General features: G+C 32.4%; 1 protein-coding gene and 1 pseudogene across 4 annotated transcripts; both read right to left on the bottom strand.

Moving 5' to 3' along the window:
* Positions 1-1,419: 1,419 nt before the first annotated feature.
* LOC140440950 (uncharacterized) lies at positions 1,420-22,087 on the bottom strand. 4 transcript variants are annotated; one of them, XM_072531303.1, is made up of 11 exons: positions 21,664-22,087; positions 13,890-14,011; positions 12,665-12,849; positions 12,342-12,553; positions 11,117-11,424; positions 10,456-10,702; positions 10,082-10,394; positions 7,929-8,182; positions 5,214-5,534; positions 4,594-5,157; positions 1,420-2,031 (listed from the first exon to the last, which is right to left on the bottom strand). In XM_072531303.1, exons 3-11 carry the CDS (start codon positions 12,829-12,831, stop codon positions 1,571-1,573), a joined length of 2,847 nt encoding a protein of 948 aa, XP_072387404.1. In that variant the 5' UTR covers positions 12,832-12,849; positions 13,890-14,011; positions 21,664-22,087; the 3' UTR covers positions 1,420-1,570. The 4 variants fall into 4 exon arrangements, with proteins under 4 accessions (XP_072387404.1, XP_072387403.1, XP_072387407.1 ...); XM_072531302.1 differs by lacking the exon at positions 13,890-14,011; XM_072531306.1 differs by lacking the exon at positions 13,890-14,011 and having other exon boundaries at positions 12,357-12,553.
* LOC140442535 (eukaryotic translation initiation factor 3 subunit L-like) lies at positions 3,619-4,247 on the bottom strand (annotated as a pseudogene).
* Positions 22,088-24,046: the final 1,959 nt, after the last annotated feature.

Genomic DNA, 24,046 nt, shown 5'->3' with positions numbered 1-24,046 from the left:
TTTTTATAAATAAAGATTTTTATTCTGTTAATTTTTTGACCACATTGGCTTTTTAATGTAATAGAAAATAAATATAACCTCAACATAACAAGAAAACCTAAATATTAAACGAAAAATTTAGGATTATATTGATTTGGATTTTCTCTTGCTTTAAAATGAGTTTACAATCCTTGGTAATTTTACGTGCCTCTTGAATTTACCGTCATGTATATATATAGTTAAGCACCCTGACACTAGGCGACGCGCAAATCGTTTTACTTTTTAATACAGAACTGGCACTGCTAGGTGGGAGTGTGCTGTAAATAACAACCAAAATATTTTAATTCTTGGTTGACATTTGCGGATATATTCAGCTTGTACTTTCGGTAAACTCAACAACAATCTAGACACAAGGGATTCGTTAGATCAAGCAACTATTGACAACACTGTTCTATTTTCCCATACTGAACCAGTAAGCTCTGTACATGCCATCGAGCAAAAAGACAAAAGAGGGAATCTAATCGTTATGAAAAGACGACCAAAAAAGTGGCCTCTGATGGCGGACATATCCGGAAATGCGAATGCGCCAAATTTAAATTTTCCGACACTTATTAACAGTAGCTATAAAATAGTTTTCAGAATGTGTCTTAGACGAGAAAGTTTTAATTACATATTAACGATAACAGTCTAAAATGTGAAACAATTGTTAAAAAACTTCAATATAAATAAGATTTCATGTGACAGTTGGGACAAATAATAACATAACCCAACTAAATTTGATTTCTTAAACAAGGAAAGACTCTCTTTCCTTGTTTAATTTGGCCTCTCAAGATGGCACTTCCTGTCTAACAATATTTTTGCCCCCACTACCTTTACATTCCCTCTTTTGTCTTTTTGCTCGATGGTACATGCTCTGTACTGAACGCATTTACTGAACGAAAAACGTGAAACGCACATAGGAAGAAATCTTCATAAAACTTGTGTATAGATGGCAGAAGTAATATAAGATAATTAACAACATATTATTGATAGTTTTCGTCCTACCATTTCAAAAAAATATACAATAACTTTTAAAATATATTTACTTCGTGTTAGTTGTAAAGTAATAAATAAACACCACTATATTTTAATATAAACACCTATTATTTTAGAGGTGCATGTTTGGTTGCCTAGTTAGTAGATTTTTTGATAGTAAATACATTGTAAACGATGAAGCTACTTGACACACTAGCAGTTTTTGTTCTAGAGGAAAAACGAGGAATACAGACTTTAGAACACAGTAAACTCAAATTTGGATGTCTGAACTTTCTTGAACAAGAAAAATAATTTCAAATTTGTTCCTGTTGAGTGTTTCTATTTACTATTGTATATGTTTAATACAATACTATTACCGATTTTATGGAGTAGATGATTAAGTAGGTGAAAAAAAAAAAAACGTAATAATGAGGAAACAAGAGTTTTATTTTCTCTTCACTATACTGTACAGGTTTAAATAAACTTCTGGTACAAAATAGAATACAATCTCTCTTATGAAATTAAAAAAAAATACATAAAAAATTAATAAATAATACAAGTTGTATCGTTTGTCTTTCTATCTCTCTCTATACCATCTACCTCTAGGTTTTCTTAACGTTCTAGGTGATTTCGGGGACCCCGGCATCCGCCTTTGCTTTTTAGTCGTCCTTTGCGGCGTAACGATTACGGTTTTCGATAGTTTTTTGCTATCTAACTTTTGAACACACACGTACGGTTGCGGCAGTTCACTGTTCACTAATTTATTCGACAGTACTTTCACCCTGCTTTTAGTAACATCACAACTTTGATCACTCGCACGCGACTTTGCATTTTTTGGTGCCTCCTTTCGCCTACTGTTTCTCTTCATCGTCTCCGGCTTTTGTTTCTCGACTGTCTCCTGTACGTTTGCTCCTTCGTCACAGTCTTCTGCTTCTGAATTGATCACACTGGCAGAACCGACAGTACTCGAATTTTCATCTTCGCTTTTCTCTTTATTCGGTTCTTTCTTTGATGATTTCTTCGTTTTACTCGGCCATCCTGGAGAAAAATTTTTAATATTAGTCACTAATAATCAATTTTTTAGTTTGTGGAAGTTTCCTGTATTTCTTCAAACTTAATGATATTTCTAATGAAGAAATTACTATTTTAATGGGAATAAGCCACAATTGAAGGTTAAAATAAGTTTATTGACGTTCACTTCGGAAATCGTTCTCAAAATACAAACATAATAAATTAAACAAATTTTGTTTTTTGTTACCTGTTACCTTTTGTTTTGTTAAAACATCCAGGAAAGGTAGTGTGTTATTTTCCATATATTATATGTTATATTCCTTTTCCATGGTAAATGTTATTGTCTCTTCTTTATCGTTTATATCATTCAGGAATGTGTCCAACAACTCTGATCCATGAGGCCATATTGAGAATACATCATCTACATATCTCCACCATAGTGGAGTTTTAAATTTTGTTCAGAAATAATATTTGTTTCAAAATCTTCCATAAATATATCAGCTAATAATGGAGATAAACTAGAGCCCATTGCTAGACCAAAATTTTGTTTATAGAATTCATTATTTAGTTGAAAATATGTATTATCAGGACATAATGTTAATTTTGTCTTGATTATATTTAAAGTCTTATCTAATGGAACATTTGTAAATAGGTCTAACTGGTATATACTCCATAAAATGAGGAATCTTACTGCAATGAGGTGTAATTAATCTTTTTTGATAATTTGTTAAACAATCTTTAAACTTGAATAAAGTTCTATATATTCTGTTTTTCAACGGCTTTGTTGTATCCTTTGTTAATGTTGCATAAAGTCCGTTTGTTATTAAATCTTTAATTTTGTTTTTATATTGAAGTTTATCCATTATCAAAGTCGCATTCCTCTTGTCTGCTGGAAGGATGATTATGGAGTCGTCATTTTTTAAAGTTCTTATAGCCTTTAGTTCCCCTTTGTGTATGTTTTGTTCAATTTTAATAGACTTTTCCAATTCAAGTTTACATAATACCCTGTATTCTTCTTTTTCGTGGGTTGGTAAACATTGAGATATTTTCTTCACTGAGCTAATTATGTATAATTTTGGAATAGACTGAAGAGTACCAGCAAAGTTTAGACCCTTTGACAGTATTAAACTCCCCGTTGCATTTAAATTTATAGTATTATGAGGATTTTTCCTCATGATTTACTATGAAGTCACTAACAGAAGAATTTTACTGTCATATTGCATGCGGTTGTCTTTTTAAAGATTAATCACATGCTATGATTTTTTCTGGCGAATATTCTTAAGTTAAAGTTGATTTCATGTGATTTAATGAACTATATTACAATAAAATCGTCCGGGGAACGCAAGTCAGCAATATTGGCAATATCATTTTAAAGTCGTGTACTTTAAAATGCATAATATTGTCTGAATTGTCAATATAAATGAATCAGATAAAATTAAATTATTAGAAGAACTTTTCACCAAGTAACAAAAACCAAAATTTATTTATTTTATTAATGTTTGTATTTTGAGAACGATGAAAGTAGATGAAACATTTGTATTTTCAAAGTGGAAAAGTCAATAAACTTATTTTAACCTTCAATTGTGGCTTATTCCCATTAAAATAGTAATTACTTTAAAATGGCACAAAAAATAGCTTCAGAACAATTCTTATGAAGAAATCTCTTTATCTGTGCTCTATCTTGGTGTCAGCAATATGGATTATGTTATTATCTATGTAGAAGTCAAGCTCTGATCTATTCTGGAATTTCAATTCTAAACCGGAGACACCTTTAGACCCAAACAATATTCTTCATCTTATGCTTAAGCATAATAAATGTATTACCAAACATTCGATTTCCTTATCCAAGTCTCTTCCTTTGTTATTTGATATTCCGAGCCATAAAGGGGGCCAATTTGTTCAGTAGCAAAGTAATGTAGAGTTTCAAGTAACTTCTGATGGTTGGCAACATTTTCTGCTGAGCCACTTCATCCATAAAGACGGCAGTTTGGTGCTGAATAGCCTCTTTTTAGTAGTCTGCTGAGTCAGCATTGACCTTAGGAGGGAAAGCAGACAAAAATTTAGGACAAGCGTACACAAAGCTGTTCTTGAATTACACTAAGTCGCCACACTGCATTTTGTATATCTTGTCGTGGTAGCCTTTCTCTCTCAAAACTTGTTGGATAACTCATCGACACATTGCTGACCATCCGAAGTTACTTAAAACCCTACACTACTTTCCTGCTGAGCAAATTGGCCACCATTATGGCTCAGAATAGCAGAATTAACAAGGGAGGAGACTTGATAAGAAAATTTAATCTTTGGTGATACATTTATTACGCTTTAAGCATAAGACGAAGTTCTACATAGATATGGAGATTTCTTTTCTAGGAAGATCATTAGGTTTGAAGATCTCAACAGGAAAATTTACTAACTGAAATTATAATTGTATTTTCTAAATTATGAGAATAACCTTTTGTAATACATAACAAAAACATAAAAATATAAGAAAACAAAAAAAATGTAAAACATAAAAAAATAAATTTTAAAAAATAATAAATATGTGATTAGAAATGTCCTACTGGTAAATCTAAAAATTCAAATGCATACCGGTTTTGTTCAACTTCCGCTTTTTATACCCTGGTTTTCTTCCTGGCGTCCCATTGAAAAACCGTCTACAACTCTTCTCAGTCTCCTTGGAATTATTTTCCTCGTACATTCCCATAATATCGTCCAAGGTTGTTCGGCTGTTATTGAAATCCACACCATTTCCATCGGACATCTCAATTTCATAATCTTCTATGTCTATATCTCCATCCAATGCTGTATCCAACTCATCGTCTATCTGCTTCACTACCGAATGGTAATCTATTTTGGGTTTCATTTTTCTAGACTTCACGGGGGAGGTTTGGTTTTGAGGATTTGGAGGACATTCGTTTTCTTGTACTGGAGGAGGAGACGGTGATCGAACTGGAGGAGGAGGAGGTTCCGGTGCAACTTCTTCTTGCACTGGAGCCGACAATATTTCTTGTTCTTCTTCGATAGTGGTCAAAGCTTGGTTAACATCTTCTACGGGCTGTCTATGCTTGGACCGGCGTTTTCTTTGTTGAATCAAGTCGCTAAGAATGGCTAAAGTAGAGGCATGCTGTCTAGGCGACTTCCGAGAATTTTTACCTACAAACAAATCTTTATAAGCCTCATTTACCCAACAAGTAGCACAAGTCCCATACCTGATGAAGAAGTCGGTTGCGGCAATATTACCCTACTGGACTTCCTCGCTCCTACCTTCGCTACTTTCGCTGATCTATCGTCAGCGCTGCAGATAGAACTACTGGTCGAAGCACTCAGTTTACTGTCTTCGTCTGGATCGTAGAGTGACGAAGAAGATGACATACTTTCGGGGGAAGGACTTCGAGTAGTCGATTCCGATTTTACTGACGCCACCGCCATCAAACCTTTTAGAAGTTCTTGATAATGGCTAATGCAAGATTTACGGTCCAATGGCTGGATGCTGCGCATTTGATAAGGAAGAGCGATTTCCTCCCAAAGGTCTGAAATAATATAAATACCACTTATGAATTAATAAATAATACAAATGCTTCATTATATTTCAATTGTCGTTATAATTCTTCATCCTATACCTCCGAAGAGATGAATTTATATTTATAATATTTTTACGTTTTCATTATTCATATTTCTCTACATTATGTACTATTTCGACAATGTGGCAACGCTATGCAAAAACGTCAGTGACAACTATACGGTGGAGCTATGATGTGTTGTTTACATAAATAATTACATACACGTGTAAAATTCAGAAAATGTACATCAGAGTACAGTTCTCTCTCTTAACACGTGATGTACCATGTCCTCTGTTGCTATGCTTAAATGTATTTATAACCGCCTTAACAGTTTAAATTACAATATGCAATATCACAGTTTGGATTGAAAACTTGAAATTACTTATAATGTAAAATCAATATTAAAAAGTTTAAAAAAATGAGACTACAAATCTTACTTACTAAAAAAAAACAAACAAAATATAACAACAACAAAATTCAACAATCCCAATAAGTATACATATTGTTCTGAAGCTATTTTCTTGTGGCATTTTAAATTAATTACTATTTAAATGGGAATAAGCCACAATTAAAGGTTAAAATGCGTTTATTGACGTTTCAATTTCCACTTCGGAAATCCTCAAAATACAAACATTAGTAAATTAAACAAATTTTGTAAAAAAAAGCAAAATTTGTTTAATTTACTAATGTTTGTATTTTGAGAACGATTTCCGAAGTGGAAATTGAAACGTCAATAAACGTATTTTAAGCTTTAATTGTGGCTTATTCCCATTTAAATAGTAATTAAATCAATAAGTATACATCTCACAAAGCAAGAGATCTTTTTAACTGAGTTAAAGTTATATTGAAAATATCAAAATCAAGAACATTTAATAGCCCCATGTATCTATCCAATGGGTTGTGGTTGTGAATACCGTAGGTTGTTCTATGGAAAGTAATATTAAAAACATTGTGGTAACGTAGAGCTTGATGGGGAACATTAAAGTTAATCTGGCTAATAGGTTTGGACAATCAATAAATCCATATAAAAATATATATCTCCCGACATATCACGACGGTTCTTGAGTGAGGGTAAAGATAATTGTTGTTCTTTACGGCAATAATCATGATTTTCAATAGTAGTGTGGACATGGTATGCACAATATCTCAAAAATTGATTATGGACTTTTTCTATGGTATCAATATTGTTCTGAAAATAGGGTGACCAAATAACTGAACAGTATTCCAAAATAGTTCTAAGCAACATTACATTAATCTTGTTGAATCAATGAAGAAGGAAACATGGAGGTTTCCAGAGATCTATTAAACAATATAACAAACGGCATTACAAAGGTACAGGCACACTTTTTTAATAAAAAATTAGGCACTCCATCTGGGCCAGCAGTAAGCTTATTGGGCAGCTCATTTATGCCATTAAAAATATCGGTCATGATGATCTTAGAAGGACAAATCTTTGTACTAAAGTTGCCATTTAAGGATGGATAGGTACGTAAAGGTTGTTGTTATTTGGTGAATACACAGTTTGGAAGAAGTTCATAAATAAATTAGGTATGTCTTGACCATCTGTTGCAGATTTGGCTTGATAAAATAAGGAGTTAGGTAGGTTATGACTAGATCGCTTATCATTGATGTACTTCCAAAATGATTTTGGATCATTTCTTAGGCCAGTATCTATACCTTTAATATAGTTGCTGAAGCAAATTTCAGACAGTTGTTTACATTCAGCTCTTAGATGGGGAAATCTGATATAGTCATCATCAAAACGATTATTATAAATATAGTAAGCATGTTTTTTCTCCAGAGTCAGTCTTCTAAGATCAGCAGAGAACCACTTGGTAAAAGTTGAAGTTCTATATTTATTCAATTGCACAAAGTAAGCAATTTCTATAGAAAGAACTTAATAGAATAATTTTGTAGCAACATCAATATCATTAACCATATATACCTGCCAGTCTATGGAAGCAAGGAAGTTGTTATGCGCAAAGTAATCGCCATTCCGAAAATCATAAAACAACTCATCATAAACCAACTTATTTCTATTTGTTTCTTTCACATCGAGGTTTAAGCAACATTCATATCCCACATAATGGATGCTAGGATATTTAACTCCCTAACATTAGAAAAAACTACACCCAAAAATACATTATGAATATTGGGAATATTATTATGTTGATACAATTTAAACAAACCAAAGGCTTACTGGATCACTTGCAGGACGATAAAAGATAGAGAATAGAAACAGAATTGAAGTCATTATTTTATTATAATTATAAAAGAACTCATTAAAATATTCAAGACATTCTCACACAAAAAACTTGGTTTAACAAATAACATAACATAGCCTAATTAAGAGTGTATACTTACAATTACTAAAGCAAGGGTATGTTTGTTCGGTGTTGTCGAGCCTCTGGAAAGCCTGGTACCATCCCATATGAATCGGTACTTGTTCGAAGGCGAATTTGTACTTGGACAATTTTATTTTTGAACTCTGTACATGTTTCACCTTCTTCTCCTCCGGCGGCACTTCGATCTTTACATCTTCCTCAACTTTGGCAGGCCGTTCTGGCGACTTCATCACCAGCGGTAGGTAGGATCCTTGGTACCTTAACCTGCAATGACTTTGACAAATTAGTCAACACAGAAATTATCCCATCGATAAAAATATAATTATGAAAGGGTTGTAAAAAATTTTAATATTAGAATAAACTTGTTAGGGAAACAAAAATATGGCCATTGCCAACAAATTGAAGAATTTCAGTTAAATGGTCAGTGATGTAGAAATATTTATTTGTCTGATAAAGTTGTTAAATTACTGCGTGACTTATATTACATTATATTTAAGATTTATTGAGTATAATAGATATTATTTGTAGAACAAAGACAATAATCTCAATAAAGAAATCTATATTATATATACAACCATCTCCCTTTGCAACTTAAATGTGCATCTTCCCAAAGTTCCGTAAATGACAAAAGGCTATCTACCTGAAGGACCATATCATTCAGTGGAAGAGTTTTTTAACGAATAACTAAGAAATTACAGTACATTTATGTACAAGTAACCAAAGTATTTTTTTTATTATTATATTAAATTACAAACAATAAATTATGAATTACAAAATAATTATATATATATATATATATATATATATATATATATATATATATATATATATATATATATATATATATATATATAACTATTAAATTTTATGTAATCAACGTGATTATTATGTTATGCAATCAAGGAATTTGATTGTATTTGATTCATTACAGTTTAAAATATCTTTCAAGTTTATTTGCTTCTTCTGGTATGTTGTTGGTTGTATATATGCTGAATAGTTATTGAACATTCACAGTAGGAGCATTCAGGTTGTAGCTCTTTTGTTATGAGATGCTGCTGAGTTAACGCTGTATGTCCAATTCTTAATCGGTTTATAATAACCTGTTGCCTTCTATTTTCTGGAAATTGCAGTTAAATGCCAATCCTAGTTTTAACATTTTTAAGTTTAGCCGTAGTAGAATTCCACATTTGTTGTCACTTGTTTACACAATGCTGTTTAATATTGAGCTGGATATCACTGAATAGAATTGTTGTCATTATTTCAGTTTGCTCTTCATTAACAGCTTTCTTTGATACCCAAAGAAATTTAACTTTTGCATGTCTGTTTTGTAGGTGATAAAGTGCCAATTGTATTTGTTGCAGGATAACATGTGCTGGATATATTTGCCTTAAGCTCTGAAGAACAGATAAAGAGTCAGTAATGAAAAGAAAGTTTGAGCTTGCATGAGTCTTACATACGTCTAATGCCTTTAAAATGGCGATTACTTCTCTCGTAAAAATGCTGCAGAATTGAGGGATACGAATTGCATATTCAGTATTTCCTAGTATAAAGGCCCATTATCAGTTCTTGATGCATTAGTAAAAATCTTGTTATAGCCAGTGTATTCTGATATCTGTTCTTGATATAGCTTGTTAATGATTATAGGATTTGTGGTACTCGTTGTATAGGCTGTGAGGGATATGTCAATATTGGGAGAATTAGTAGTCCAGGGACGTATAGTTCATTGTGTAGGATAAGAATGTGTCAGCTGCTACAGGTAAAAACCATATCTCGTTAAATGTTCTTTAAGGGGTGGATATTTTAATTTTTGGTAGCAATGTCTAGGCGGATGTGTTTTGTAAAGAAGTGGGTAGTTTATGTTATTAGGATTGGAAGACAATCTCGCAGCATAATTTAAAGCAATGTCTTCGTATTTGTAGGAGGGGACATGCAGTGACATAAACTTATTAGTTTGTAAGGTTTTATTATGCAATTTAATTAAATTTTGCAATTCATTGTGTATTTTATTATCTTTTATTTTGTGATATTGATGATTTATGTAATTTTAGTAAATTTCAAATTGTTATTGTTATTTTTCTGACTTTTTGTAAGCTTTGTCTATAAAATTGTACAATTTTCAGTGACAATAAAACATATTTCTATTCTAATCTATAAATCATTTATTATACTAACCTGGATCCCGGAGTTTCAAATTTATAATACTTTTGATTGTCCATGATGAAAGCCTCAGCGTGAGTCCTCCTCCTCTTCTTCTTTCCCGTACTGTCCATAGAGGTTTCATCTTCGTTCTTAACGTTAGGCGTGGATGTTTTACAGTCTTCTATCTCGGTATTACTACAGCTATCGGCCGAGCTAGCTGTAGTATTGGCCTCGTCGTCTTCTTCCTCGCTACTGTCGTCCTTCTTTGGAAACAAAAAGTTGGTGGCTTCATTGTTTAGTTGGATCAATTCGGAATTTCGCAACTTCTTAAATTTCACTATTAAACCTGTTAAGTTATAAACAAGGAGTCAAAACATTTCACCGATATTGTTCTATAGGTACTATACCTTTCTCCTTTTCATCGTCCCTCTTTGGAGATTGAGACTGTTGCCTCTTTGTAGACTCCTGGCTCTTGGTTGCTGAGTTTTGGCGTAGCTTAGGAGTGACCACTTCAACTTTGTAGTAAGTTTTGCAGCTTGAATTCAACCTTTCATCAGTTGATAGTCTTTTCTTGCTGATACAAGCTCTCTTTGGTCGACCAGAGTTCCATACCTCCTCCTCCTTGTTATTTTCTGCTACAGGACAAACCACTTTCTGAAAACAAGACAAGAATCAATCAAATTTTTCATTAAAAGGCATATTTATATACTTTCAAAAGTGGCAAGTTTTTAAATAAGGTATGACTAATGCAGAAAAGTTTCTAAAGAACATTTTCTGATTTATTTTGCACATTTTTCCATACAGTTTTTCAGGAATATTTCTCCCATAGTTTTTCAATTATACATTTTGCTATTGTAGTGCTACAGTACATTCTACTTTTTTTAAACTCTGAATGTGACTTAAGGAGGATGAACCTTAAGACTTTTATATCGATAAAATAATACAGCAAGTACTTGATACGACAGAGGAGGCCCAAAGCCTACTTGTAAGATAGTTCATTTACTGTTATCTTCAATTAAAAATGAACTTAAATTTTAGCCTAAAGCTACAAAAGTATTTTGTACTTACCGTTAAAGACCTTGTAGTAGACCTCAACCCTTTAGTTTCCTTTTCCTTTTCCTTACTCTCCACCAATTCCTGAGGTTCTTCTACAAGGGTTAAATCTGGTTTCTCCTGTAAACTATCCTCGTCCAATGGAGGAGTCATATAATTGATGTTCCGTCTAGATCTTAAATGATGGCCTGTTATATCGCTGCCAGTTGGAGAGAGAGGAGAAGGATTGACTCTGTCAAACATGACCGATGCTGCCCGCGTTCGTCGCATATTACGCTTCTTGTGCATCGGTGAGAAATCATCGAGGGAGGTTTCATGTACACCTGACAACATTTTCGATATATAACAATTTGGTAAAATGATAAGGCCAAACTTCGTTGTTTTTAATGGGACATCCTGTATATTTTTTAATTTTAGAAATATTCACGTTATTCTGAACATTTCTTGTTGATACTTCCCTATACCTATTGTGAACTGTTTTTCAGTTATAATGGTTTTTATAGAAACATATAAAGTTTAAACATATTTGTAGACTGCAAGAGATAGGTATAGAGAATACTAATAAAAATTGATAGTGAAAAACATATTTTTCTAAAATAATGAATCACATACAGGGTGTCCCATTTAAAACAAAGGAATTAGGCGAAAATTTAGGATGCCCATTTTATGCCAATTTTGACAGCACCCTGTATAATGAAAATGGCAACTTTACACCGTAAATGATAATGCTGTATCTGGTTAATAAGTTCATAAGGAATTTAAACTTTTATTCAAATTACATAGAGGATATTGAACTTTATTTATACACATGGTAGAAAAGTGCAATTTTCATATAAAAACCCTTAAACTCAAAAACGGTTCACAATAGGTGTATAGGGAAGAATTAACAAAAAATGTTCAGATTAACGTGAATATTTCTAAAATTAAAAATATACAGGGTGCCCCATTAAAAAACGAAGTTATAGGCAACTTCCGGTATAACCGGAAGTATTTTCATTAAATAGATCACTCTTTAAAACCCCTTCATTCAAATTTTCATAATTCAGTTAACTTTAGTTCTCGATATATTTCTAATGGGCAGTTTATCTGCTGCACCCTGTATATATAATATTGTTTTGGTTTTTTTCTTTTAGGGCTTAAAATACGTGAAAAATTATAGAATTTAATAGCGAATTTACTCAATTACAAATTGTTAGTACAGTGATATTCTCTATTAAACTAGTTGTTAGAAAAAAATTACCTATAGCATCAATACCATTTAAATTCAAAAATGGAATACTGTTGTTCTGTAGAAATCCGTTGAGAGATCCGTTTAATGCTATGTAATTGGCATCTTCCCCTATTAACTTTTGGTGTTTCTTTGATTGGATATGATCTTCCACGTTATTATATGGGACATTGCAAACAGCACAATATCCTGATTGGAGCGCTGATATTCTTGGCCTTCTAGTCCTATAAAGCAATCATTGTTTTAAAATTTGGATCGATTGGAAAGCACATTTGATATAAAAGATGTCAAAAAGTAATAAATAAAAATGGGAGGGCCAAATAAATTGTGCTTACCGTGTTTTGCGTGTCATGATATGCTCGTCTAGCAATAGATCATCACTCCTCTGTCGCAATCTTACACTACCTTTTGTATTTCGTCTTTCTGAAATATTCGATTGTAGATATTTAAAATCATCTGTAAATACTTCTTCAAAATAAGATCTGGTTGTTCTCTCCAACATTGCATCACAAAACCAACCCTAAAAATATATACATTTTTACTATATTTGTTTTCCTTAAAGAACGTGAATAACAGAAAACGAGATATTCATTGGTTTAATCGCAAACTTTGAAATTTAAGAAAACAACTCTACGATTGTAACGTAAATTATAGGAAAACACATACTACTGACTGACAATTGGATTAAATATTGTCAAATACGAAAGAAATACAAGCAAACAATAATAGTTGAAAAATGTACTGCTTATGCAAACATAATAAACAAATCCACTAACAAAAGTAAGAAAATATGGAGTATTGTTAAAAACGAAACCTATAATAAAAATACTACATCCAATACGAACTTAACACTAGAAAAGATTAACCAATACTTTACGAATATAGCAGATATTATATCGAAATCAATAGGAAACTCTGAGCATGACATTAACTACTATCTTAGCAAGCTATCTAGAAGGTAGAGTTCGTTCTTTATGGCCCCAAAAGTAGCAATAGATGTGAAAGAATGCATACACAAATTAAAAAATTCCTCATGTATTAACTACTATGGTTTTAACAGTAAAATTATTAAGGCATCTCTAGATAAAATTATTGAACCACTCCCAATAATATTTAACAAATGTATTAACGAGGGTTACTGGCCTGATGTATTCAAAATATCAAAAGTAATTCCACTTCATAAAAACAGGGAAAAAAAAATGCTCCAGACAATTACAGACCTATTACCATAGTAACAATAATAAGTAAAATTTTTGAGATCTTAATTAAATATTGTATAACAAATCAAATATATCTAGCTCTCAATTTGGTTTTAGAAAAAAATACTCAACAAGTAAAGCTTTATTAGAAGTAATAGAACATATTGTTCACAGACTTGATGCAGGTGAACCTACTAATGGATTAATGTGTGACCTTACAAAAGTGTTTGATTGTGTGGATATTCAAACACTATTGATAAAATTGGAGTACTATGGGATAAGGGGTACCACATTTTAAAATCATATCTTACGGGAAGAACACAGATTGTTGCATTTAATAATTAAGAATCTAATCATATACCAGTTTTAACCGGAGTACCGCAGGAATCAGTTTTGGGACCTCTGCTTTTTCAATGTAAATCGCTCAAAAAGCTTTTCCTCTTCTGAAGTATTGTTCAATCAGACCCAGGAAATCATAGACAGCTTAAAAAACAAAAAAGGTGTGATATATATGGCTTAAATGTTAACATTATTATGATGATAAAAAATATTATCATAAGTCCTCTTACACACTTAATAAATCAATGCTTTAAAGAGAATACATTTCGCTCGGTTCTAAAAAGGGCTATCGTAACACCCATATTTATAAAAGAGCCGGACGTCCTTGAGAGCTACAGGACTGTCACATTGCTCCCACTCTTCTCTAAAATAGTAGAAAAGGCCATAGCTTTGCGAATCACAAGTTTTTTCGAAAGTAACAATTATTACTCAGGATCACATTTCAGTTTGAGAAAGAAAAGGAGCAGAACACTTGACATTCTTGACCTAGTGTGCCACATCTTGGAATTCTTTCATAGAATGCAATTCAGCACTGTTGTGATTTGTGACTTAAATAAGGTGTTAGATTCTATTTAACATGGGATACTCCTGAAAAAACTACATAGGTACAACTTCTATCCACAGAGTGTCAAGTTGATCCAATCATACCTCAAGAACAGGGTACAATCTGTAAGGGTGTCTGAGGTGTTGTCAGGGGAGAGTGTTATTAATATTGGTGTTCCTCAGGACTCCATCCTTGGACCCATACTATTTCTAATATATATTAATGACCTTACAAGCATTGAATCATGTTACCACATTCTCCTTCACAGATGATACACTTAAGGACTCCCTTAGAGGTTCCAGGTCTGCACTGTCAGCCACCAAAGAGTGGTTCTGTGCTAACAGGCTCCTGCTGAATGAGGCAAAGATCAACAGGGTTGTTTTTGCTCTTAGGGACACCCAGGCTGAAAACCCAGATGTGACAAGTGTGAAGTCCCTTGGGGTACACCTGGACACCACGCTTCAATGGGGTCAACATAGTGACGACTTGGCCTATGGTACTCGGGGAATTCTTACTGTGTCCTCCTTGTATATCTATGACAACCTTATGTTTGTTAAGAGGAACGGGGTCACTTTGGAACCCATGAAGAGGTGCATGATTATAACACTAGACATAGATGTGATCTTGTTCCAGCCTACTGGAGGCTAAAGAGGTGTCAAACATGGTCAGGGTATTGGGCAATTAATCAGTAAGTTTCAGTTAATGAATTTATCACAAGATTAATTAAATTAATACTTAAACAATATATTAGAGTGTTTTCTCTTGCATTTGATCCTTAAATCCTAGATAAAAACATGGACATATTTTCCTGTAGTTTAAATTGTATTTATATTTTTTCAAACAAACCCGGCGATGATTTGATTTGTTGTCCCCATAATTGCCTTACGAACATTCTATAAGTATTATTTGGTTCCTCTCTGAATTTTACATAAAAGTAAAAGAATCAGGTGATCACACAGTTCTAATGAACAGAGCTATTGAGGGCTATGATGTATCATTTATGTGAAATAATTACATGCTGTAAACTCCGATTTTAACACATTTATGTAAAAATTTCCAAATCGGTATGATATAAGAACTACGTATAACGGGTTGCCTATCTTGATATGCAATTTATCTATATGTAAATGTAATTTTTAAGCTGCCTAAAATTACATCCGTTTTCGCTCTTAGTTAGGTTATGTTATTGTATGTAATTTGTGGAAACAATTTACTATTTTTTTATAATTATAATAAAATAAACTAATGGCTTCAATTAAAAAGAAGACAACCAGGAAACAATTGGAAGTGATGTTAGACTTCTTAAAAATAAATAGTGCTTATTGGCAAAATAGTCAAGGAAGGCTAAGAAAGTAGCCCAATTGTGAGAGGAATTTGCTATCATGGTAAATACACAAATACAGTAGATGGTGGCCCTAAAAAAACAGCAGAACAATGAAGACATGTAAGAAATAATTTCTGTTACTATCAAATTTAATAAATGCTAAATTTTTAGGTGTTCAATGAGTGGAAGATTTTGCAACTCATTTCAAAGATTCATCTTGGGGAGCCTCAGATTATAAATACATTTAATTTTAAAGGTAAAGATTAATGATTGATGTATTATGTTTATTATGGTGTATAATATTTTTCAGAAGGAAAAGGAAATCAACCTGTGAAAATTAAAAAGGCAATAGTTTTATTTAATATTCTATAAACATATCCTTTATAAAATTATATCTCAATTATGGAATAAACTGAATATAAACATTTTTATTTAACAATTTTGTAACTCAAAATTTTTTAGCCGCTTTGTAATATGTTTCAGATTTTTTGTTTTGTCTTGATCTTTGTGTTATTCTTTTTGATTTTGTAACTAATTGTAACATAAATACCTACATATTATGAAATATACTAATTATAAACACTTTTATTTAACAATTTGTTTTTATTTTACAACACGAAGTTTGCAGCAATAATACTTCTTCATATTCTCTAATGGTTATGAGCACATTTGGACCATTTTGTAATATATTTTAGTTTGTTTTACCATTATCATTAGTCAACATCAATGCATCACAAGAATATATGTTTCCAGCTTTAACAGGGCTGTAATGTAAAACCCTGTGCTTGTGCAAATAATTCTTTGGGACAATCCTCCATTCACCCCTGTGTCTACCAACTCTTCTCTAGATTCTAACTCCAATAGATTTTAAATCATCCTCTAAATTGTCTTGATACCTAAGTCTTGGGTCTTCTTCTGGTTTATTGTCCCATCAGCCCTCTTCTGTTAAAAACCTTTCCGACTGTTGCACCTACCTCTTGCCTGATGAAATGCTCTATCCATGTAAGGTATGTTACCTTAATTAATTTTATGTCAGGTTCCACAAAGGTTCTATACATCCCAAAGTTGTAATGCCTGTGCTACAAACCTTGTTCTTTGTTTTTAGTATATTTTAGGTGTATTTGTAGGTTTACTTTGTAGTATATTTTAGGTTTGTTTTAGTTTTTGAAATTGTATTCTTTACTTGTATGTTTTAATTTTCCAAGGGTTTTAACAAATTTTGGACTAATTTGTAATATATTTTAAATTTGTTTGTTTTTAACTTTTTGCAATTAATCGTAACATACAGGTTTTATGTTTTTAAACATTTTTATTTAAACAATTTTATAACACAAAGTTTATATATATATATATATATATATATATATATATATATATATATATATATATATATATTGATTATATCTCATATAATCATATAATTGTAAAATAAACTGAGGATAAACATTTTTATTTAAATATTTTATAACATAACATTTGCAGCGATAACACTTCTTTATATTCTCTAAGGGTTTTCAAAACATTTGAGCCAGGTTGTAATATATTTTTTATTTTGTTAGTGTTGTGTCATTTTTGTAATTAATTGTAACATACATGATTTATGTTTTTGTTTTTAACAATATATAAACATTTTTAATTTAATATGTTATAATACAGTTTGCAGCAATATAATATCTTCGTATTATCTAAACATTTTAGAACATTTTGAGCCACTTAGTAATATGTTTTAGATTGTTTGTTTTGAGCTTTTTGTAATTAATTGAAATATTAATATTTATATCACTAAACTATACTAGATTATAAAACTCTATCATATATCTTATAAAATGATGAAATATCACTAAATTGTAAAATTATATTACTAAACTATATTTGATTATAAAACTATATCACTATTTATCATTGTGAAATAAATAAATTATGAAAATATTAATAAGTTTTTGTTTCACTACACAAAGTTTGCAGCAATAACACTTCTTATTCTCTGTGCTTCCAACACCCAACCATTTGTTTTGATTTGCCTCCTTTGGAATCATTTCTATGAGAACTACAAACTACAGGCTGTACTTCATCTTCTTCGCCATTTTGGCACCAAGTGTTCCACTATCCCTGCAGTTATTTCTGTTAATACTTTACTAAATGTACTTTGTTCCATTGAAAATAACAGGTTGTTACCAGAACATTTTTGGTAACTTCCATTTCCTACAAAATTAAGTAGGGAGAGAACCTTTAATTCTATTGCAATTTAGTTAGAGCAGAGCTGGTAATCTATTTCAAATGGGTTACTGGTCTCCCGTAACTGACGTTGCTCTACATTTACATAATTTCTTTCTACCACATCATTCAATTCATTGAGTAATAACAAATTTACAAAATCCATTTTTTTCAAAAACAAACAAGAAGCCAAAAGTTAGGTTAATTTGAATTATCTGACAGATCTTCAGGATATGACAGAACCGAAAATAACGTTTTATGTAATTTTCTGCTGTGGCTTGGCCATTTTACGCATAGCAACGCAGGGCATGATACATCATACCGTTTTTACACATTATGTTTTGAGAACTGTAATCTGATGTACGTTTTCTGAATTTTACACTAGTATGTAATTATTTACGTAAATGATACATCATAGCCCCCATTATCTATTATAATACACATTAAGGCTAGCGACATTAAAATTGGCAACGCTGTTTATGCACCCCAGTTTTTGATAATAGGAAAGGAGAAAGAAGTGACAGTTGCATAAACCAGTGTTGCTAGCGGTGTACAAATTCTTGGATATCGAGTATTTTTATATTATGACCTGATGTACCGAATTTTTTCTTTAAAACGCTACAAATATTGCAATATTTACAGTAATCTCTATTAAATGTTAAAATCTTTTAATAACATATTAATAAACATTTTTTCAATAAAGACGCATGCTATTACATTTATTTTGACAATAATTAGCCTTTAAAATTACCATCTGGACTGAACGTTTGGCAACGCTGTTAGTTTAAAACCGTCTGGTTATGGAATAGAGATGGGCTTTGGTGTCTAAACGGCGACAGGTTATTAATGATTAGACAACGCAATTCAGACGATTCAATCTCATAGTATAAGCGTGACATTTAGTCAATTATATTTTTAGTGCTAAGTCAAATACCTGTATAAAAACTTTTTTCATTTTCATCAAGTTGGCACGTGTTTTTTAATTTTAACTTTTATTTCAGCAATGTAGTCGTAATTAAGGGGTGAGCAACGGTGAAAAGCAAAGATATAAAATAGCCAAACACATAGCAAAAGGTTTTAATCAGATTCGTTGTATCCGACATAAAAATAATAATTCACGAAAAGGATGTCAAAAAGAGATAGAAAAAGTACTTTTACAGATTATTAAGTGAAGGATATGACAGAAAACCAGTCAACGAAGACAGTAAGGGAGCGTTCAAGTATTACGTAACGCAGTTTTTGAAGATTTTTGACCCCCCTTTCCCCATGTAACACCCTAACGTTTAACAATACGTTACGTAATACTGGAACGACCCCTAACAGCAATAGTCACCAAAATAACACACAAGTAAGTGGTACACGCCCTTCAAAAATAAAAAAAGAAAACAAAGTTAGACCAGATGATATATGGAGTAGAATTCGGGTGAGAGGGATCAAATGGAAGGAAGCGAGTGACGTTTCACTATTGTATACATCAGTTTAATATCTCAACAAACCGCATATCTATGTTTCGTGGACCTTAAGAAGGCATTTGACCGGGTCAAATTAAATGACGTTATCCACTTATTGTACGCAAGAGAGATATGTACCTCTAGGAATAATCAAAACGATCGAAATTATCTACCAAAACAACACAATAAAACTAAAAGTGGAAGAAGAACTAACTGTCCCTATTGAAGCTGGCAATGGGATAAGACAGGGAGATTCCCTGAGTCCTGTATTGTTCAACCTGATTATGGATGAAATAATAAAAAAAGTAAGGACTAAAAAAGGATACCAAATGGGAAAAAAATAACGTTACTACATGTACACAGAGAGGACAAAAAGCATGTTAGAAACAGCAGAGATGAAAACACTTATGACAACAAATAGAGTAGTAAAGACGGCAAGATTCGGTTCCCCAATAGGAAGACGATCAGTAGGAAGACCACGAAAACGATGGAATGACAACTTACTGGAGGCACATTGAAAAATAGACAGTGTCATTTCTACATAAAAAGAAGAAGTTTAATAGTGTAGTACCAAGGATTGTAAGCGTTCATGACCTGTGTTTTGTAAAGATACTTTACTTTCCGCGTTAATAGATCGTGGTTAATTATTTCTTCTTGACGTTTAGTCTACAATTGTGACAAATTTTATAAAAAATGAAGTAATTTCTCAGATAGCAAACTAAATTATATACAGGATGAAGGTAAAAAAGGAGATCTCGTACTGGACAGAGTAAAGAAACTCGTGTATCTCGGCAGTAATTTCCATGAGAGCTAGAATCCAACTGTAGAAATTGAAAAAACGAATAGAACGAGACCGAGCTACATATTGTGTAAAAATGAGGAATATACTTTGCAGCCACGATGTTAACATTGCTATATATCTTTCCTGTGCTACTGTATGGAGTAGAAAGATGGACTCTGTATCCATCTGCTAACTACTAGAAATGAGGCTATGCTTAAACACTTGGAAGCCTTTGAGATATGGGCATAGACGACTAAGAATAAGCTGGGTAGACACGAGTTATAAAATCTAAGACAATGTTACGGAAAATTTTTAATAAAGTCCCTATAGCGAATATAGTAGCAAACATAATATCGAACGACTGATAACGGTCATGGAATGCAGTCGCATTTACTGCAGTTGAAAGTTTTAACTTTAATTTACATGAAACCATTTTAACCTCAGACAGTTTAATAATAAATATCTGTAGTCAATATAATAATAAATAAATGGTACAAGGTGTATCAGTGTTACATCTTATTGGTAAATTTCCACTTACAATAGAAAATCGTTGCTTTTACGAAATAACAGTTACTTTCAGAAAATATCGCACACCTCTAATATTTCCGTTTTGTTGTGTTTGATGAAATACTGTGACAGGCGGGAGGAAAAGAGGGCTGAATCGGCCGTTTACCTACCTTACAACTGCTGCTGTGCACTTTGTTGGATCGAAATATTTGGGTTTATCGTCGTAAAATAAACATTTTATGGTATTTTGACGTATTCCTACTAGAACTGAATTTAAAGAGCATATAAAATCTTATTACGCAATATAATCTAGAACACCTCTAGAAAGTGCTTGGCAGTACTTTTAAAATAAGTACTGTGGCAATGTTATTAAGAATGATCTTGTTTCGTAATAGACACCAATGAAATGTAAAATTATGTGATAACAACCGTTAACGTTAACCTTAAATGACAGATTATTTCGTCGTACAATTAATTTTACCTGTGAACAAAAAACAGTTTACTAATATTTTTTATGATTTCTTAACGAATGATTACTAATCTTTAAAAATATTTTGAGTCACGACGCATTTAGATAACAATTTTATTTCTAGAAAGTAAATATAGCTCTTAAAGCAACGTAAAAAGGAAATAAAATGCTTAGACTCTCCCGTCTGTAAACTAAAATCAAACGCAAACAAAAACCTCTCGTAAACAAATATCTGAATATACGGTATGATGGGTGATATCACTGTATTATCGAAATAACCAGGCAAATATACTTTGTGGCAAAATTACGTGAGAAATAGAAATAGAAAATGCAAACCTATTTACATAACAAAAGTAGGTAACTGCCAAGTGTATACATATTTTTTAGTTTACAAAGGCCATAAAAACAGCTATATCGAACTATATCATACCGATATAAAATACTGTAAAAGAAAAAGGCCAAAATTTACGTAAGATTGTCGCCCGAGGCTTGAAAAAACTACTAACCTGATTTCAGTCCATTAAATCTCTAGCAAAGCTAATGCATCAAATTAGTTCTTCGTACACAAAAAATACACAATAAACACTATATTAAGTTTGTAGTTTATCTACTGACGAACCCATAGACAAACATGACACGTACTTATTGAACGCCGAGCAAGAGAATCATCGCCCATATCCAACTACCGTCTACACTTCGTACGGCCATCACTGCTATCGTTGCTGTGCGCTGGATTCTCGACGCCCTTGCAGGCGTTTACGTGCTTTTTTTCGTTCTTTTTTGTGGGCTGAATACTTCTTTAGCAGTTTGAGCAGTCAAAAATAACTCTGTTACATTTTTTATGTTTTTACTTCAAGAAAAACACTATTTACTACAAATTCAAAACAATCGTGTGTCCGCCACTTATAAGATAAAGCAATTAACCAATAAGAAAGCAGAGCTACAGCGCTCCGCTCGGTGCTCTTCATAAACTGAAATATTTACGAGGGAAGTTTGAATTAACTTGGATGATTAAAATTATTACAAAAAAGTAATATTCTTTGGTATTCAATATGGTTTCTTGACATATATTTTTTTCGATGTACGTTATTTTCCTTATATTTTTCAGTTTCTGTTTTGTTTTTGTAATCGATTATCCGTGGGTTGTTAGAGAAAATAAGTTTTTTCAATGGGATAAAAGATTCCTGGAATGAAAATTAAAAAATGAAAATATGTAACTTATTAAAACCGTTGATTGAATTATTTCAATCAATGTTAAAACCAACAATTTTAAATCTATATGCAAACACTTAGGATTAAAAATAGAATCAAATCACAATAGTATGTATTATAAATTCATTACTTCTTACTTTTTTAGTTATTAAGTAGGTATTAATAGTAATTTGTTTTGAACGTTAGAATCGAAAGGCTCGTTGTAACATTAAATCTTTTATACGCCGGCGTTCAGCATGGTACTGTCCTTATTTCGGATCTGATAAACAAGATGAGAGAATTTTTTAGATATTTTACCTTTGACGTACGTGTGAGCAAGCTTAGACGTGAAACGTTTTGGAGCACTACTAAGAAGAACAATATTTTCCGGCATACGGTATGACCAACAGAAAATTGAACATCTCGTTTGCGAAGATTGTAATATTTGGCATTTCTTTCATAGACTTAAGTTAGGTGGATTTGGACTTCTTTAAAGACAGTAGACAGTAGACAAACCAGTTATTTCAGAGGCATCTCTGTTGCCGGGAGAGAATCTCCTAATAAGGGAACATTACGAGCAAAATTCAGAAAGCCTGGGGAGTGTTGGGTAACTTCATGACGGGCAGTATTAATAGCTTGTTAAATTCTAAAGATTTCTTTGTCCCACTCGCAATGGTCAGTGATATAGCTGCGGATGGCGGTGCAAATCGTACGATTACTTCTTTCTACGAAGTTACATTTGGGGGGAATAAACGCAGTGAACCTGATTTTTATGAAATGATCCTTTCCGGTTAACGAGAGTAAAATTATGTTGTTTTAGGCTCGTGGTCCAACGACAAGGACAACCAGAGGGGTTTTTAAGGGTAGTCAACCAAAGAAGGGGATGGTGGTCAGTGATAACTGTGAATTTGTTTTCTTCGACATTATGGTCGAAATTTTTGAATGGCAAACATGACGGTAAGGCACTCACATTCTGTAACGGAGAATTTCGCTCCGCTTTAGTAAGAGATCGACTAGCATAACATATAAGTTGCTCGTTACCATCTAATTGTTGAGTTAATACCGCTCCATCTCCGGCTTCCGCTTGAACGACGAAGGGTTTCGAAAACTCTGATTGGACAAGGATAGGGGCAGATACTGAGGCTTGTTTAATTAAGATAAAGGACTTTTCAGCTTCAGGATTCCATTAATGGCTGTTTCTTTACTTTTCCTTTCCTTTCCTATAAAGGTATCGATGGAAAGGGGAGGGCAAACGAATACGTAGACACAAAGAACAAAGATGGCGGCATTGCTAAAAGTAGACTAAGCTTGTAACGTCTAAACGGCTCAATATTTGCATAATAATATTTTGGAAATATTTGCGTCCTTTAATTTTTCTTAACTTTACAAAGAAGATGTGTTCTTCAAAAGTAGAGGAACAAACAATTATATCGCCAAGATAGCAAAAGATAAACGGTTCAAATTAAGGTCCGAAAATTGCATCGACTAGACGCTGTTGTGTTTGTGCTGAGTTACAAAGGCCAAAAGGCATACCAGTAAATTAAAATAGTCCTCGACCTACTACAGCGAAAGCAGTTTTTTCACCTGACGATTTTTCCAAGGGAATTTACCAGAAAGCTTTTTTGAGATCAATAGAAGTGATAAATTTTGCAGTTCGTAAAAGGGAAAGGATCATAGGAGAACCATGATTTGCCCCCA

This window comes from Diabrotica undecimpunctata, chromosome 5, assembly GCF_040954645.1.
Source record: "Diabrotica undecimpunctata isolate CICGRU chromosome 5, icDiaUnde3, whole genome shotgun sequence".
NCBI classification, from domain to species: Eukaryota; Metazoa; Arthropoda; class Insecta; order Coleoptera; family Chrysomelidae; genus Diabrotica; species Diabrotica undecimpunctata.
This window is presented reverse-complemented; position numbering and strand designations above follow the sequence as displayed.